At 52.5% G+C, this 17018-nt stretch overlaps 1 protein-coding gene across 1 annotated transcript in view; it reads right to left on the bottom strand.

The window, feature by feature from the left end:
- TET3 (tet methylcytosine dioxygenase 3) overlaps positions 1 to 11592 on the bottom strand; it is a gene marked incomplete at both ends in the record, with an annotated part of 106250 nt that extends 94658 nt beyond the window's left edge. Inside the window, one exon of the mRNA XM_082672455.1 lies at positions 11290 to 11592. Within this exon, the coding sequence (XP_082528581.1) occupies positions 11290 to 11592 (303 nt within the window). The remainder of the gene's footprint in view (positions 1 to 11289) is intronic.
- Between the last annotated feature and the right edge of the window lie 5426 nt (positions 11593 to 17018).

Here is a 17018-nt window from a genome sequence, read left to right as displayed (position 1 = left end):
TAGCAGAGCCCGTGGTCCCCAAGGCAGGGCACCTGCAACCATCTCTATCCCACCCTGGCCTCCTGCCCTTTTCTGAAGCACCTGGAACGCTACAGCTCCAAGGAGACACAGAGGCGCATGCTGGGGCCACTCTGCCTCCAGCGGGGACATTCTCCACACCTCACACCTGACCCCCTCCCCTATCTGCCCCTCTTTCTACACTTGGGGCTTCACAGTGACCAACCCAGAGGTGCCTGGGACCCCTCTGCATAGGAGCTGGAGGTCCCTCCCCACCTTCCATCATGACCCCTAGACACCACTGCACTCCCAGCAGGAGGAATGGGGCCACAGCCCTCCCCACTAGGGAGAGGTGAATGGATTAACTCACTCTCAGAACCCACAAAATACCCCAACACAGAGAACCTCAGAAACACAGTTACCTACAGGCCAGAACCTACACAGATATATAAAGACTAGGAAATGGGGATGCATCCAGAGACAGATTTGGGGGGGTTTATAGGAGGATCAACCAAGCAGCAACGCCACGCCAAGCCCCATAACTGGACCATGATGTACTGTATCTTATTTAACCCTCAAAACAAACCAATGAGACAGGAATTATTAATGCCCATTCTACAGATTGAAAAATTGGGAGACTGAGCAGGGCTCTCGCCTCCCCCCGCCCCCGCCACTTGTAGCAATACAGCTGGTGCTGCTCTGTGTAGCTCTATGATTTTCTTATCAACCTACCTTTTCTAGAGTTGGCAGGGGGCAGATGACAACTTCTCCTCTCTTGCCATGCCTGTGTCCTAAAGGAGGTCACTCCCCACAGGGCTTTACTTCAAAGCTCAGTTCAAGCCCCACTTCCTCCAGGAAGCCTTCTCAGGTTACCCTAGACCTCTGCCAGCTGACAGCACTTCCAATGTTTCTCATTTGACACTTGGTACTGCTATCTGTCTCTGTGTGTCCTGCCTCTCCAACCAGAATGGCTAGAGTCGTGCCTCTTCAAAGCCCCGGGGTTTTTTTTGTTTTGTTTTGTTTTGTTTTCCCAGCATTCCACACACTGAAGGCACTTGGAATCGACTGTGGGGGAAATCTGTGACCTTCCCTTCCCTCTCCATCACACAAAGGATCTGCCAAAGAAACCCAACATCCTCTCCACCTTCAGAACCTATGTTTGAAGTCACCAGTGTCCACACATCAATTTCCACCCAAGTAATTGCAGCCCATCACACACACATCATCCCCTATATTTCAAACTCTTTGCAGTTGTCATGGGAACTGCCTTTGCCTTCATTCACAGATCAGGCCTCACAATTAGCTTTGGCAGCGGAAGTCTGTATCAACGGCAATCTCGGGGAGGAGAAAGACAAGGAGGTGAAAGAACAGCAGCAAAGGAAGAAAAGGTGCTCCTCCTTGGAGATGCAATAGAACCAGACTGAACTCAGGCACCCAGTGATGTCAGAGGGAAAGCAGAGCCAGCCAGCAACTCCACCTGCATATTTCCATACCAACAAACAGAATGCACCCAGACCCCCCCAGGCTGACAAGCAGCAGCTGTGGCTCTGCCCACACCCCACAAGCCATCCTAACTGCTTGTAAGAAGGTCTTATATTCTATGAACCTCATCACGGTCTCCCCACCCCAAATTCAATAGCCTTGGACCACCAAATGTTCCAGGATCCAAGCAAATAACACAGAACCTTCATTGAGAAGCTGAGACAGGAATACTGAGTGGTTTAGAAACCTGGGGGCAGCCCCAGGGGAAGACTACCAAGAATAATTAACACAAAGCATCTTACCTTCCACCTTGAGGACCCATGAACACCCTCAGCTGGTGCCCTGTGGTCTGTCCGCGTCCTTCCACACCACTGCCACCAGCCGTGAGCATTCGAGTAGCATCTCTGCACAGCTCAGTTTCAGGGGAGATGCCTCCCTCCTCCTAGAAGTACCCCCCCTCATCTTTCACATATCCCTACGCTGAAACTCTCAAAACAGGTCCCTTCCCTTCCACGATGGTCTCTCTTCACCTAACAGTGACTAAGGCTGGTCTCTGCCCTCAAGGCATCCCTCCCTTGTAGCCCTACCAGACTAATAGTTTGTTGCCACGCTTGCCTCCCTCCCCAGACTGTGAGCTCATTAAGGACATAGTAAATGCTGCTTCCCCTTTACCGATGGCTCAGGCTCAGCGCAGCGCCTCGCACACAGCCAGTCCCAGGCGAGATGTGCTGAAGGAGGCTGGGAAGGCAACTTGCAGGTATACCAGTCAAAGCAGATGACGTCCTGTCTCTGGAAACTTAAGCGACGCCAGAGAGAGAAGCTGCCCTCCCCCGGCACAGGGGACACTGGAGGTCCTGGGACTGAGGAAGCATTCCAGGAAGGTGCCTCTCCTCCGTATCCTCCTAGCACCAGCTCTTCTCCTCTCACTGGCTCCCAACACCCCCACCGCATCCTGCAGCGTCAACCATCCAGACAGGACCCAGGCTCATGGTGAGAGGATGCCATTCCCTCTCTCTTCTGGGGCTCCAGGATCATTCCCAGCATCAACCAGGGAACTGGGGTACCCAGAACTTACTCTTAAAGGGCAGAGAAATCAAGAAAAAGACAGAACAAAATGAGACCAGAGAGAGCCACCCAGTGTCCTTCCCACAAGAAAGGCTCAGAAGGGAACAGACTCTATGGTCCGGTACCTTGCTACTTGTTTTTGACCCAGCATCTCCACACCCCTTCCTGAGGCTTCCTCTGGCAGTAATTAAATGGGGTGGGGGACTATGGGACACGTGCATTCTGGCAAACGCTCTCAAATGACTCTACCTAATGCAACTCCCTTTCCATTTGGAGCATCTAGAGTTGCTGCTCTACTAGTAGTGGGAGGTGCATTATTCTGTCCACGAATTCCCTGGCTGGGTGTGGGGAGACAGGGCACAAGGGAGTTAGAACATGTACAGGTCAGAGCCAGCAGCGCAGGAACAGAGCTTGTGCGACCTGAAGCAAGCAAGCAACCCCCCGTGGTCACCGGAAGGCTGGCCAGTTACCCCACACTGGGGCGCCGGCTTTTTTTTTTCCCTCCCTCAGTGACTAATAAAAACTTAGGTTATCAGATTTCTTAAGCAAATGACAGGAGACAAGGCCACAGAGGGGTGTGTCCACTCCAGGTGTGCCAGCAGCCTGGGCCCTGCACAGACACACTCAGGCAGAGGCCCAAAGCAACCCTAAAGGACTCTCCCAGCCAAAGTGCAGCAGGGCTCAAGGTAGATAAAGGGGTCGTATTCCTCTCCAACACCTTCTCTCTTCCTGAGCATCCTGCCCTCAGTCCACAAGGGAACGATAAAGAAGTGATGGGAGGGGGAGGAGGAATCAGTGACAACTCCCGAGACTCCTGATGTGGTCTTTCAACTCACCCAGCCACCACACTCCCTTCTCCAGGATGAGAGGCCCAAGGCAGAGAGGTGACTGCTGACTTGGGGTGGGGCATGTGCCCGAGTAAGAGCCCTCAGGCAAGGTTCACCGGGGCTGCTGGGTACGAGTGAGGGTGGGAGAAGCCACTTTCCCCCAGGCAGCTTCAGAGAGCACCTTCAGATGGGGAGCCACACCGCATTCCTATTGTTTTTCCCCACAGCAGATAATTAAAACATGGCCCATGCCTTCAAGGGAAGCAATAAATAAAGAGAGCATGCTCAGTTAAAAAAAAAAAAAAAAAAATGCAATAAGCTTTGCCGTGGGTTGTTTAGAACCCAGGAAAGCATTGCCCCCTCCATACCCCTCACCACTTACCTTGGGGTGGGAACAGGAACCCTATCCCAGAATATCCTTCCAGGAATAACCAACTGGGACAGCTATGTCTCCAACCCAGAAACAGTCTTCAGTGAGGGTTCAGAGACCCCGCAGGGAAACTCCATGTCCAGTAGAACTACTCATATTGATAAAAAATCGAACACACAAACCACCTGAAAGGCAGCTAGTGTGCCTGAGTTTCTGAATTTAATTTTCATTAATTTTAATTTTTGTAGCCACACATGGCTAATGGCTATCATATTGGACAGCTCAGGTAGAGCATGCTTCTTAAATTTGGGAGGTCATGAATACTCTTGAGAATTTGCTGAAAACCACAGCCCTCTCCCCTGAGAAAATATACCCCTGCACATTCACACACTTGGCTGAAATTTTCAGAGAGTTTACAGACCATATTCCAACCCAGGTCTGAGATCAATCAGGTCTAGAAATTGACCAAAAACGTTATGGCCTAAAAGCGATGTTTCTTCTGCAATGTAGTTGTCTAAGGAATATGTTATACTTTACACAGTTTGAGCAAGAGACCACCACGTGTGGAAGACCCCGCCTGACAGAGGACGTCCTTGTAACATCCCAGCCAGAACATCCAGCCTCTACGCAGACCCACGCAGGCACAGGGCTGGTTCTTCAGTCTTGGAACAGCTATAAATGTTAGAAAATTCTTGTTTTCAAACATGGATTCAGGGAGATCAGCTCAGTGCTTTCTGATGACCTAGAGGGATGGGATAGGGAGGGTGGAAGGGAGATGCAAGAGGGAGGGGATATGGGGATATATGTATACATATAGCTGATTCACTTTGTTGTACAGCAGAAGCTAACACACCATTGTAAAGCAATTATACTCCAATAAAGATGTTAAACAAACAAACAAACAAACATGGATTCAGTCTACCTGCTAACTTCTACCCTCGAATAAAAGTTCCACACATTCCCCTACACAAAGGAACTGACTCCCTCTTCCACACAGGACTCATCTTAGCCTGCGTTCCTCCACTCATGTCCAAGCTGAACAACTCATCTTCTTCAGTTGTCCTGCATGTGACTACTCTGACAGAGCTCCTAGAGACAGGCTGTCAACACACCTTTCAGAGTTTCAGCTATTCCTACCTGCTATTTCTTTGTTTAAAAACAAGTGCAGAGCTTTGGATTTACCCTGATTAAATTCCATTGAGTTTGGCTGAAGCCCATTGTTCCAGACTGCCCCCAATCTTCTTAACCCCTGTTCTATCATTCAACTTAAATATCTGCATCACCACTACTACCGCTGCCACCACCCACCTACCCACTGATCACACCTGCTCCTACCTACATCTTAGGAAGAGGGGGCACACATCCCTTCAGCTCCTAAGCCTCCAGACCCTTCCATGAGACCCCGGTTTCTATGGGTGTGCTCCTCCTGTTCACAACTACCACCAGCTAATACTCTCTCGTGGGGCTCCCATGTTCCAAGTCAGACTGCTGAGCAGCAGACGTCTTCTGAGAACCCTTTCCCAACTGTTCTCAGAACACACACACAAGTTCTTAAAGGGCTTATTTTATTGATAACTCACTAGACTAGAAAGAAATGGACTCCAGAAAAACAAGAATAAACATGAAGTAAATCTCAAGATGTTCTCGTCTCCCTGGCATACAGGGTAAATGGGTTGGATCACCCTCCTTACCCTTGTTGACAACTGGAGTTCTTTTTTTTTAAGTGTAATATATCAAATTTTTATTCCCATTACGTCTTTTTTCTTTAAAGATTTTTTTGATATGGACCATTTTTAAAGTCTTTATTGAATTTGTTACAATATTGCTTCTGTTTTATGTTTTGATTTTTTGGTCACGAGGCATGTGGGATCTTAGCTCCCCGACCAGGGATCGAACCCACACCCCCTGCACCGGAAGGCTAAGTCTTAACCACTGGACCACCAGGGAAGTCCCTGCAATTGGAGTTCTTTACCTCTGTTCATCAAGACTTACTTCTGTCCCCTTCTCCACTCACAGAAATGCCATAGACCAGCTCCGCAAACTCTCATGGACATACAAATCACCTGGGAATGTGGTTAAAGTGCAGATTCTCATTCAGTCATTCTGATGTAAAGCCTGAGATTCTGCATTTCTAACAACCTCCCAGATGATGCGATGCTGCTGGGCCACTGATTAGCAAGGAGGAAGTATGGCTGTAAACCATTCGGGTACCCTAAGACTCAGGTGAGCAATTTGCAGTAAAGAGTCCAGGTGGGTGCCCATCATTCAGCTCTCACCTGTGTCAGAGGAGTTCCACTGTAACTACACATTAGATACACCTGGGGAGCCCCAGCCCAGTAGAGATCCACCCAAGACCAATCAAACTAGAATCCCTGGGGGTGGGATCCAGGCGATCCCAACATGGAATCCCTGATCCACACTGGTTGATTAAAAGTTTGAACAAGGCAGTTATACCTGTGCCCTCTTCAGGATGACTTTAAATAAAAACTGGTCCTCTGATCTGTCCACGAAGCTGGCAGGAAATAACATTTATCTGCAGAAATCCAGGCCCATTGGTTTGACTGAGTTTCTTTGTAAAGAACCACAGGGACCCTCAAAGCTCACCACTGTCTTTCTAAATCTCACGAACCACCTTTTAAAAAATCTGCTCTAGAACTGTCAAAAACTGACATTGGTTTATAATTTCCAAAATCTCTTTGAAAAATGGAACTTTCTGCCTGTCTCTGGTCTTTTGGCCCTCTTCCAACCATCAGAATTCCATAACGATATCATTCCATGAGTATATCTGAAGGTGTGCAGTAGGGAGTGAATGACTCAGATTCAGGTAGGGTAGCTGGCTCTCCTTTCCTAACCACACATGCTGTGGTCTCTCCCCCGTTTATACTCCCTGGCATGACAGGGATCTAGTGGCTTCTCTCTCTCTGTCACTAGTTCTGCTCCAAAGCTGTAAGACTGTCTCTTCCTTCTATGCTCTTGCTGGGAATATATAAAAGCCTTTTATTGTCTTGAGCATTTTCCACCACCTCAGCACATTCTGGCCACTGGACTCTCTTATGTCCCTCTTAAAGCGTCAGACTACACTTGAAGCGCACCCCTTTCCATGTAAAAAGCACGGTCTTTTACTATCTGCACTCATAGACAGCAGCCCAAGCAGCCACATGGACGGTTCAGATCTTCCCCAGTCCCACCACCTTCCTCCTTAGGGCACCATTTAGGACAGTTAAGTCAGCATTTCCTTTTTCAAAAGCAATCTTACCCCTCCAGCTAACTTCCCTTTTAGAGTCTGTAGCCATGGGGTTAAAACTGTTTACAACCGAAAAACTATTTTCTAAAGTCTATGGTAAACACCTCTCCTTGCCCAAGCTTCTCACTGGATTCAGAAATGCTGAGATGGGGTCCCTTTCTCTAAAGAGTCTCATCACTTCTACTTTACCAATCAATTCTTCCTTTGCTGGTGGGAACTGGTGCCGCCTGACAGCATCCCTCCTCATAGCCTCCATCTTCAGGAAGCCAGAGCTACTAGCAGGTGAGGCAAGAAGTGGTCAGGTTCTGATATTGTTGAGAGATCCCCGATTCCAAGGTATCCTGTCTCAAAACTGGCATAGAGCTTTGTTTCAGCCACTAAATTCAACTGGCTGAGGGCTAGACACACCATATATATTTCTATTTCCCTTCATTTCTCACCCATTCTCGGTCATGCTTCCAGCCTTATGTATACATACTTCTAGGGAAGTTTTTCTCACAAAGGGGTTTTCTCCTACCCTTTTTATCAGACATTTACGTCCCTCACCATGAGCAACTTTTCAGTCAGGCCCTGGGCCACAGCGGCTCCTTGCTCCTGGGTGTCCAGCCTCCTCCCCCAGCAAAGAGGCCGGCAAATGTCTCCCTCCCTTTGCCTGGCCCCACAGTTCTATGAGCAAGTAGGGATGTCTTGAAACAAACATTTAATAAACAATTAAAGCTCAGAGACTAACAGACACAATTTTTATGCATAAAGATTAATTCTTTTCTAGATGTTCTAGGAATGTGTTGTCACCGTGCACTGATTACCTACCATGTGCTAGACGTTCTGCATATTTTATCTCAATTAATCCTCACAAAGAAGGGTTATCCCATCTGACATATGAAAAAACCAATGCTCAAGAGAGTCAGCGGCACAGCCCTTACTTTGGGTTCTGTATCTTCACACTCACCAAATCCTACTTTTCTAATCAGCCGTCTTCACTGTGCTACAAGCCACCACTCAGGTAAAAAGAATGTGGAAGTCAAATAGCCTCCGACATCAGCCTAGGATCTCAATCCTCCCTGGAACTAGGAAGGAAGACCTCAGTTACAGGAATGAACACCTTCAGGTGTGTTACCTCTCTTTAGGGCCCAGAGAAGTAAGTAGTCACCTACATCTGTGGTGGACAGGACCAGCCCTGGGAGCTGCCTCTACTACTAAAATGCTGAACTTTTCTGAGTAGATGGGCTCTGCTGCACCACCTACCCGCACTGGGTAAAAAATTGAGGAGCAGGGAAGGAAGACAAGATAGTCAAGGTAATGTTCCCCCCTCACAGGATGACACAAAGCAGCTGTCAGCAGATAGCTCAGAAGAAGCCCCAAAGGAAGCTGGAGGACGTAGAGACAGGATGGAAGTAAAGAAAGGTGCCCAGAAGAGGAGACGCTGAGAAGCACAGGTGCAAAGAGAGGGTCTGATTCCCAAGAGGCTCCTGGGATGCTGTGTCTTGTCCCACCTGAAGAGCAGGGGCCAAGTTCTAAAGTTCTATGGGTCTCACAGATGTAGAGAACAAACGTACGGACACATGGACACCAAGGAGGGAAAGTGGCTGGGACGGGGGTGGGTGGTGGTGGGGGGATGAATTGGGAGATTGGGATTGACATGTATACACTAACATGTATAAAATGGATAACTAATGAGAACCTGCTGTATAAAAAAATAAATAAAATTTTAAAAAGTAAAATAATAAACAGAATGTACAGCTTGAAAAACAATAAAGTTCTACGGGTCTCCTCCTTTGCTGACCTCCCAAATCCTGGGACAGGTCCCCTCTGCTACATGGCTGCTCAGACCTAGTGAAGGTCTCAGCAGTCCCCTGGGGGCTGTAAACGCTGGGCTGGTTCCCTGGGCTCCCTCACTCAGGCACAGCCTCTCGGGCCTGTCAACTCTGCCAGAGATACATGCGTCAAATGCAGTGTAGCCTGGACAGTGGTTCCCACAGTTTCAGCCTTCAAGGACCAATTTAAAAAAATTGTGGAGACAGACACTAGTTACCATTTTGTATTTTGCCAAGTAAAGACTTTAAAAAAAATAGATCTAATTTTTATCAACACCTCCATTTCATTTTAAAAAAGCACACTTTTAAACATCAAGAAATAGAAAGTATCTATCCTTAAAACAAAGTACTGCTCTTTAAGTCAAAGAAAGTTAACTTTAAGACAAAGCTCACTCCATTGTCCCCTTTCCATTGTTTCTCCAGAAACTGGGAGAACTCTGTCATGGGACAGCACAGGTGCACAGATCAGCACGTGGACCCTCTGTCCAGGGGGGATCACAGGACACCAGCCACATTTTCCTGACCCTGGGGGCCTAGAGGGGCAGCCGGCCACGGCAAGGTCCACAGGGATGCAGACATCTCTCCGCCGGGTTGTCTCTAAGCCTGAGCCAAGCCAGATCCCCGGTCTCTTAACCACGACCACCGGAAGCCCAGGCCAGCAGCTTACACGCAAGGATGACAGGCCCCTGGCTTCACTCCCAGCCCCTTTCACTCAGGTATGCCTCATTTTTGCCGAAAGAAGAGCTTAAACACAGTTCACAAGAGCCACGTGTTCCAGCCCAGAAAGCTGAGCCCGCTTCATCCCCCAGGGTTTGAGAGGAACGGAGTGAGAGAAAGGTGGAAGAGAAGGAGGTAAACCCTACCAGGAAGCAAGCAAAGGAATCAAGCTTCACAAGGTAGCCGAGGCAGGTCCTACTTATACCAAAACACGAGATCTCATGCCCAGGAGTGAAGCCTACCCCTGATCCCACCCCCCTTTCAGAAATGACTCACAGAGCACTGGGCCAGCAGGATGCCAACTCCCCCAAACACCAGCAACATAAAGGAGCTGGACACGGTCTCCCAGGCTGGGCTGGGGAGCTGCAGATGTGATCCAGATGTCTGCTTTAACCTGAGACCGGGGAAATACAGCATCAGTCCGCCGTCCCTGGACCGTGATATGCAGGTTCCACAGGGAGTGGGCGAGACAAGGTGAGAAGGGGCAGAAACATCCCAGCAACACCCACTTTCCTGACCAAAACACTTGGATCTTTCTTCCCAGCCACGGGACCACAGCCCCACCAAGCTGGCGGCACAGCTCTGAACTCAGCAGTCAGGGAAATCCCGAGTGCAAGCCGCCAGCCCATGGAAGCCACAGGTACCCCGGCTCTCAGAAGTACAGCGGTTTCCAGCCCAGCTAGAGAGGGCTTCAAAGGCCATCAAGCACAACCCCTGCATCTCCCCAGGCAGAAGACAGACCCAGAGAGGGGACCTGAGTTGTCCGAGCCCTCGGACAAATCAGTGGCAGAGCGGGGGAGTCCCACAGACTGTGCAGGCCTCCGTCTCTGTCCAGCGCCAGTTCCGCTGCCTGGAGCAACCTCGGCCGCTACACTGCTCCTCCCAAGCTGCTCAACTTCACTCGTCCCTACCTCTGCCAACTCTCCGCTGTTACAGCTGCTACCAACCTCATGCTGGCAGCCCACCACCAGAATGGAAAGGAAAGATGGCCAGTGCAGGGTCACTGCCTCTCCACTTCCTCCTCTGCTCTCATTCCAACTCCTTCCCTCTCTCTGCCTCCCTGCTCATAATTAAGGAAGTACTCCTTCCTGGGGTTGACAGTGTCTCAAAAACAATCATTCATTCATTCAATTAGTATCTGAGTGCTTACTACACACCAAGGAACTGAGCCAGGCCCTGAGAACACAGAGATAAATGGTCCTTGACCTCAAGAAGTACTGTTTAGTAGGGGAACCCAAATCATGGGTTTCTCATTAAGTTCTCAAACACTTTTAGGTATCATCCCAAAAATGATGGTACCCAAAAAGATTTAGGGAAAGAAACATCCCACTCCATCAGGGAAGCATAAAAAACACCGTGTCACTCCAAATTTTCATTTCCAAACCCATCAGCCTCCAACCCTTACCTGACACCATCACTCCCCACATCACCCAAGCATTGGTGTGACCTTGAAACACATCTGAGGCTTCAAGCAGGACAAGAAACTTCTAGAGATAAAGCTGGATATCATTGTCCTGCATCAAATGCAAACATCAGAGATGAGACTGCTAGCTCAGAGCCCTCTACAACCCGGTTCCTCTCCCATCAACTGTCGGCCCGGCAAAGGAGCCTAAAGCAGCTTCCAAAGACAGCAACACTCCTATTTATGGCCCCACTCAAAGCTGGACCAGGAGGATCAAAGCGGGAGAACGGGCTTAACTGGCTTTAGCAAGACCCCTGTGAACACAGCACCCTCAAGGAAGGGTCAGGGCAGCCACGCAAGATCCATCTTACCTCCTTGAGAAGGCCCACTTTTTTCTTCAGCACCTCACACTTGCGCAGTTTGCAGATCTGATGTGTGCGGCGGTTGGTACAGCTGGTGCAAGCCCCACAGTTTTCTAGCCGCCGGCAGGGCTCGCAAGTACCACACCGTTTCCTTTTCTTCCGCCCATCTCCACTCCCTCGGAGTTGCGGTTCACTCCCAGCCATTGGGAGCCCAGGCCCCTGGAAGCCCCCTACCATCACCTGGCCCTGAGGGAAGTCATAAAGGCCTGGCAGGTCTGGCTGCACTGCCAGGGGCACCTGAAACTGACTCATGACGCTGCCAGAGGTGGGGGCATAGGTGCTGGAACAGAGCCACAGTCCAGCTTCCTGCCTCCAAAGGCCACCAACAGGTCCTTCTCTCCTAAAGCAGTCAAAATCTACAGGGTGAAGGCAAGTAGCTCCAGGCTCCGGGATGGGTGCCTCTTCTCAACCCCTCTTCACCTCCTCTGCAGCAGTCTGATAGGACTCAGTTGGGGGCCACTCTCCCACCTGATGGGGCCCGGGATCTGGGGGAGGACACCAGCGGCAGTCCCCAGAGACGGGATCATCTTGGATGGGTGGGTTCTTCACCCTCACCCACTCTGGACCCAGGCATGAGGTGTGCCAGTAGGTGTGTGATGGGGGCAGGGCAGGGTGAGGAGTTTCTCCTCCTGTATTTCTTTTCCCGGGTCAGGATGATGGAGAAGGCAGCGCTGCCTGCAAAAGAGACAGAAAGGGGAAGCGCATCACTCGGGGCTCGGGGACAACTTTCACATGTTACCTCTTCCTGCTTCTGGGAAAAGGGAAGATGGGGGAAGAGAATGGGCTTGCTCTCATGAAGTTCTGCCCAGAACCTCTGGCAGGGCACACTAGCACCCGCTCCCTGAGGGAGAAGGCCTAGGGCCTGACGAGGTGGTAAGGAAACCTGGACGGCGAATTTAATGGGGTGGTCAAGGTGAGATTTCTAAGAAAGTTGTCCTCTGCCCCACCCCCATGGGCTTGGGAGAGTTTTGCCAAAATTCCCACACACCCCTCACTGGAGGTCGCTAGGCCCTCCCCAAGGGAGCACAGCTTTCAAAATAAAGTTTGCAGAGAGCTTCACTCGGCGGGGCTGCCCGGGCGCCCCCTGCACGGAAGCGGCCTGGAGAGGGGCGCGCCCGGGGTAGCCCGCGCCGGCCGCCCAGCCGCGCTCCCCGCCCGACGGCCGGACCCGTGAGGGCGGCCCGCTCCGACGAGGGGGCGCTAGGAGGGGGGCGCGCTCCGGCTCAGGCCCGGCGCGCGCGCGCAGCCTCTCGGGCTCCTTTGTTCTGGGGCCTCGGCCGCTCGGCTCCGGCGGCTCCGCAGCCCCCGCCCCGCCCCGCCGCCCCCGCCCGGCTCCGCTACACTGTGATCCACAGCACCCCCGCCTAGTCTCCCGCAACAAAGTAGCGGCCCCCCGGCCGGCCCCCGGGCCGTCCCCTCCCCCGCGGGCCGGGCCCCCCCCCACGCCTCCCCTCCCCCACCCCGGAGCCGGAAAGGCACCGACTGCACCGACCTGCCCGCCGCCTCCGGGGCGGAGCGCACAAAGGGGCAAAGTTTCCCGGCCCGCGCCGCCGCCACCACCGTCGCGGCCGCCGCCGCCGCCTGGGGCGCCCGCCTCCTGGAGCGCCTGGCCCGGCCGAGCTCAGCGCACGGAGCCCCCCGCCCGGGCCGAGGAGGGGACGGCGCAGGAGGAAGGAAGAGGCAGCGGCGGCCGCGGCGGCAGCAGCAGCAGCAGCAATGAAGGCGTCCGCGGGACTCCCCGCCCCCCGCGCGCCGCGGCACGTGCTCGCCCGGGGACTCCCCCGCCCGGGAGGGCGCGCACGTGCGGCCCCGCCGAGCCCCGCCGAGCCCCGCCGGCCCCGCCGCCGCCCTCTCCGCCGGGCTCGGGGCTACGCGAGGGGGGAGTTCCGCGGAGGGGGAGGGGACGGCGCGGGCAGTCCTCGAGCGGGTGGGGGCAGGGCCCGGCCCGGACGCCGCGCCTTTGCACCTGCAGTACTTCCCCTCCCCAGCGGTCGGTCCTCCCGGGACCCGGCCGCCCTCCTCCGGTTGGCCGCCACCGCCCTCCGGCGCTTCTGCAGCCCGGGCGGGCGCGGCGGGCGGCGCGGGGTGGGGCACGCGGACCTCCCAGTCTAGGCCCTCGGCGGAGCTGGCCTCGGTGTCCCCACTTCCTGCCACTCCCTGCGGGCCGAGCGGCCTGGGACGGCCCCGGCGCCCCCGGGAGTCCTGAGCTCCGGGCCCGACTGACCCCCCTCTCCTGGCAGCCGCTCGCTCGCTCATTCCGAGGCAGGACAATGGGGTACATCGCGCGTTTGCGTACCGAGTCAGCCTGGCCGGCTAGGAGGGGATACCCGCGAGAAGAGGCCGAGGGCCAGCCGGGAGGCACCCTCGCGGGGGTGACGACCGAGCGCCCTACCCAGGCGGACCCCGGGCCCCTACCATCGCGAGCCTCCCCCGCGCCGCTCTCGGCTCTTTCGCTTCGAAAACAAAGACTAATCCGATACCCCCGCCCTGCCTCCCAGAGGAGGGGAAACGGGCGCGTCGCGGAGGGTAACCGAGGAGGACAGCGTTCAGGAGGGGCTCGGACAGCCACCGAGGGGGCCGTGGCGCAACCGAGCCCTATAACCCAGCGCAGACACTTTGAAAAGTCACCCCGGGCTATTTTCCAGCCAAGGGGCAAGGCTTAAGAATATTTTCCAGTTGCCAAACTGCCGGTTCTCTCTGCTGCTTTTTTTCCCCTCACCTGTTGTTCAGGCCAAGTTGAAATTCCAGGTTAGATTAATTCAGCTCCACCCATCGGGCCTGACTGCCAGGCTGGTCCCCGAAGCTTCCTTCCACCTACCTGGGTTGCTGGGGAGAAGGGTGGGTCTCTAACACACACACACACACACACCCCACACACACCCAAACACGGGCAAGTCCTGGCAGAAACAACCACGGGCGGACTGGCCTGACCAGTTTGGGAGGTGTTCAAGGAACCAGGTATCTGGCAGGCGTCGCCACCGGGATGAAGCTAACAACTCAGCCAAAACTGGAAAAAGAGCATTCGGCCGGTTATTTAAAAGAAGAAGAAAAAAAAGTAATTGATCTCAAGTAGCGCTGTCCAGAAAGCCCTAGGCAGTAGGAGAAGCCCGGGTTCCGTCTGGAACTTCCCTCCCCACAGGCCTGATTTTGACAGCCTGCTCCAGTGGCCAGGTTGTCAGCTGTGGGAGGGCGGTGAACATGGCTGCAATACCTACTTCCTACTCTGGCCTTTGAGAGTAGGAAAGAATTTCTGTTCAGGGAAGTAAGACTAGAACTGAGAAGAGATACCAATAGAGTGCAATTTTCAGTCAAACATGAGAACAGTTTGTGGACTTTGTTTTTTATGTAATGAATGTTTAACGTTTTAAGTATTTTATTTTTAGCAAAAATTATGTATATTAAAGAAAACAGGCAATAGAAAATTAGAAGACAAAAATAACCCCAATACAACATTTAACCTTTTGCTATATTTCCTTCTAGCCTTTTCTATTGTAGATTATTTCCTTTTTTAAAATAATAACATGGCTGCACTCACACTGGTTATGCAGCTTGCTGTCCACTTTTTACTTAACATTATATTGCAAGTATTTCCCTATTTGATAGACAATCTCCAGATAGTGTGACAATGAAGAGGGTGGCTTAGGAGTCAGGGAACTGTGGGTTCCAGGCCTGGCTCTGCCACTTGGTAGCAGAGTGACCTTGGACAAGGTACTCATCATCTCCAAAGGAATCCAAGTAAAGTACTTAACATAGTGCTTAGTAAGTAACAATTATTGTTTAATCCACATAAAAACCCTGTGAGGTACTATCTTTAAACCCACTTTACAGATAAGGAAATAGATTAAGTAATTTGCCCAAGATTACTCAGCTAGTGAACTGTAGACTCAGAATTTGAGCCCGGCATCTTTCCTCCTGTTTTCTGTCTTGGTGAATGGCACCAGCAATTTGCTGTGCCAGTTTACTCTTCACCAGCTATCTATGAAAGGGTCATTTTACTAAATCCTCTGGCTTAGGTAACAAGATGGATGCTGGTGCCATTCACCAAGGCAGAGTACAGGAGGAAAGATGCCTGGGGACATCTGCGTGGAGCTGAGCGTGGAGCTGAGGAGGTGAGGCTGGGGCTGTGGGCCCCAACAGGGAGCAGCTCGTGAGGCCTCAGGTGTGGAGGACCTCACTAGGAGTGGACATGGAGAGTGAGAAGAAAAGGCAGCCAGGCCAGAGCCCTGGCGAACACCAGCTCATGAGGAACAGCAGCTGACAAGGGGCCAGCAAAGGAGACAGAAGGAGCGGCCAGAGAGGTAGGAGGGAAAACCAGTCCCAGGTCTGAGATGTGCTGTCAGTCTCTCTCTGGAGCCTTGTATTTCAGCAGTCTTGTCATTCATTCCTTCTACCCAAGGAAACCCCTTCCCACTTCAACCCCTTCCCAGTTACTCCTTCTACCCGCCAAGTTCCCATTCATCCTGCAGGTCTCGGCTTAAATGCCATGAAACCTCTTCCAGCTCTTCAGACAGATTCCAGAGTCCCACACACTCTCCCTCCCCAGAAGTTTGACGCTGCCTCCCTAGGAAAATCTTATCAGTATCGTAATCATTTGCACATTTCCCTCCCAGTTACTATGAGCCCTTGGAGGGCTGGGACCCTGTCTTTTCACCTTTGTAACTCTAAAGCTAAGCACCCAATCAATACGTGTTCAATGCAGACACGAGGTCAGTAGAGCCTGATAAATGAAATATCCCAGTAACGCCAAGCACCCACAGGCTTCCAAGGTTTATTCCTGCTTGCTTTCCTACCTGCACGAACCCTTCAGGGGCCCTCAAAATGCACTCCAAACTCCTCAGGCCCTGCCTTCCTAGGTCTGCAGCCTCCTGTGCCGCCGGGTTATCCCTACTGGAGGAGCGCTCAGGGCAGGAGAACAGCTGGGACCGGCGTGGAGGTGGCGAGCGAGCCTCTCTATCTGAAAGCAGCCTGAAACCAGAGGCAGTGAGTGGTTCACTAAGTGTGGTCCCAGGTCCGCAGCGTCACCAACACCTGGGGAACTTGTTAGAAATGCAAGCTCTCGGACCCCACCTTAAACCTACTCAAGCAGAAACTCTGGGGGTGGGGCCCAGCGTTCTGTTTTAACAAGCCCTTCAGGCGTTGCACTCTCAAGTTTGAGAAGCGGGCGAGAAGCAAGTTCAGCACCTAGGCGCCGGCCAAGATCACGCCGGAGGCGCTTAGAGGAGGCAGACCCCGGGAGGCTCCTTTTATAAATCGGCTTGGCGGGCCCCACCCCCAGTGGCCGAGGGCAGAGCCTTTTAGGCAATTGCTCCGGTGAGGTTAGGACCTGGCTGCGCTGCTGCCTCAGGGACTAGAAAGGGAAATCCCGTCTCGAGAAGGAAGAGCCCGAGGGACTGCAGGCGCTACAGAATTGGCAGGGGGCGTTTCGCTGGATGGGGACGGAGGTGGGGCTGGGGAATAAGTAGGGCTTCCATTGATGAACTGAAGTTAATTCCGCACTGGGCAAAGGACACAAGAAGTGTAATTGGATGTGCGCGCGTGTGGTTCTTCAGGAAGCCACTGCGTGGAGCCGCCACTGCTGGGTGTTTGCCCAACCTGCAAATGACTGAACGTGACTGACCTCCTCTGAGGCACTTGGCTTCACTCCTTCCCTTTAGCTAATAAGCAATTTGTCCTATTTG

This window comes from Grampus griseus (genome assembly GCF_964374135.1).
Source record: "Grampus griseus genome assembly, chromosome: 15".
Classification (NCBI taxonomy): domain Eukaryota; kingdom Metazoa; phylum Chordata; class Mammalia; order Artiodactyla; family Delphinidae; genus Grampus; species Grampus griseus.
The sequence above is the reverse complement of the archived record's forward strand: the minus strand, read 5'-3'. Positions and strand labels throughout refer to the sequence as shown.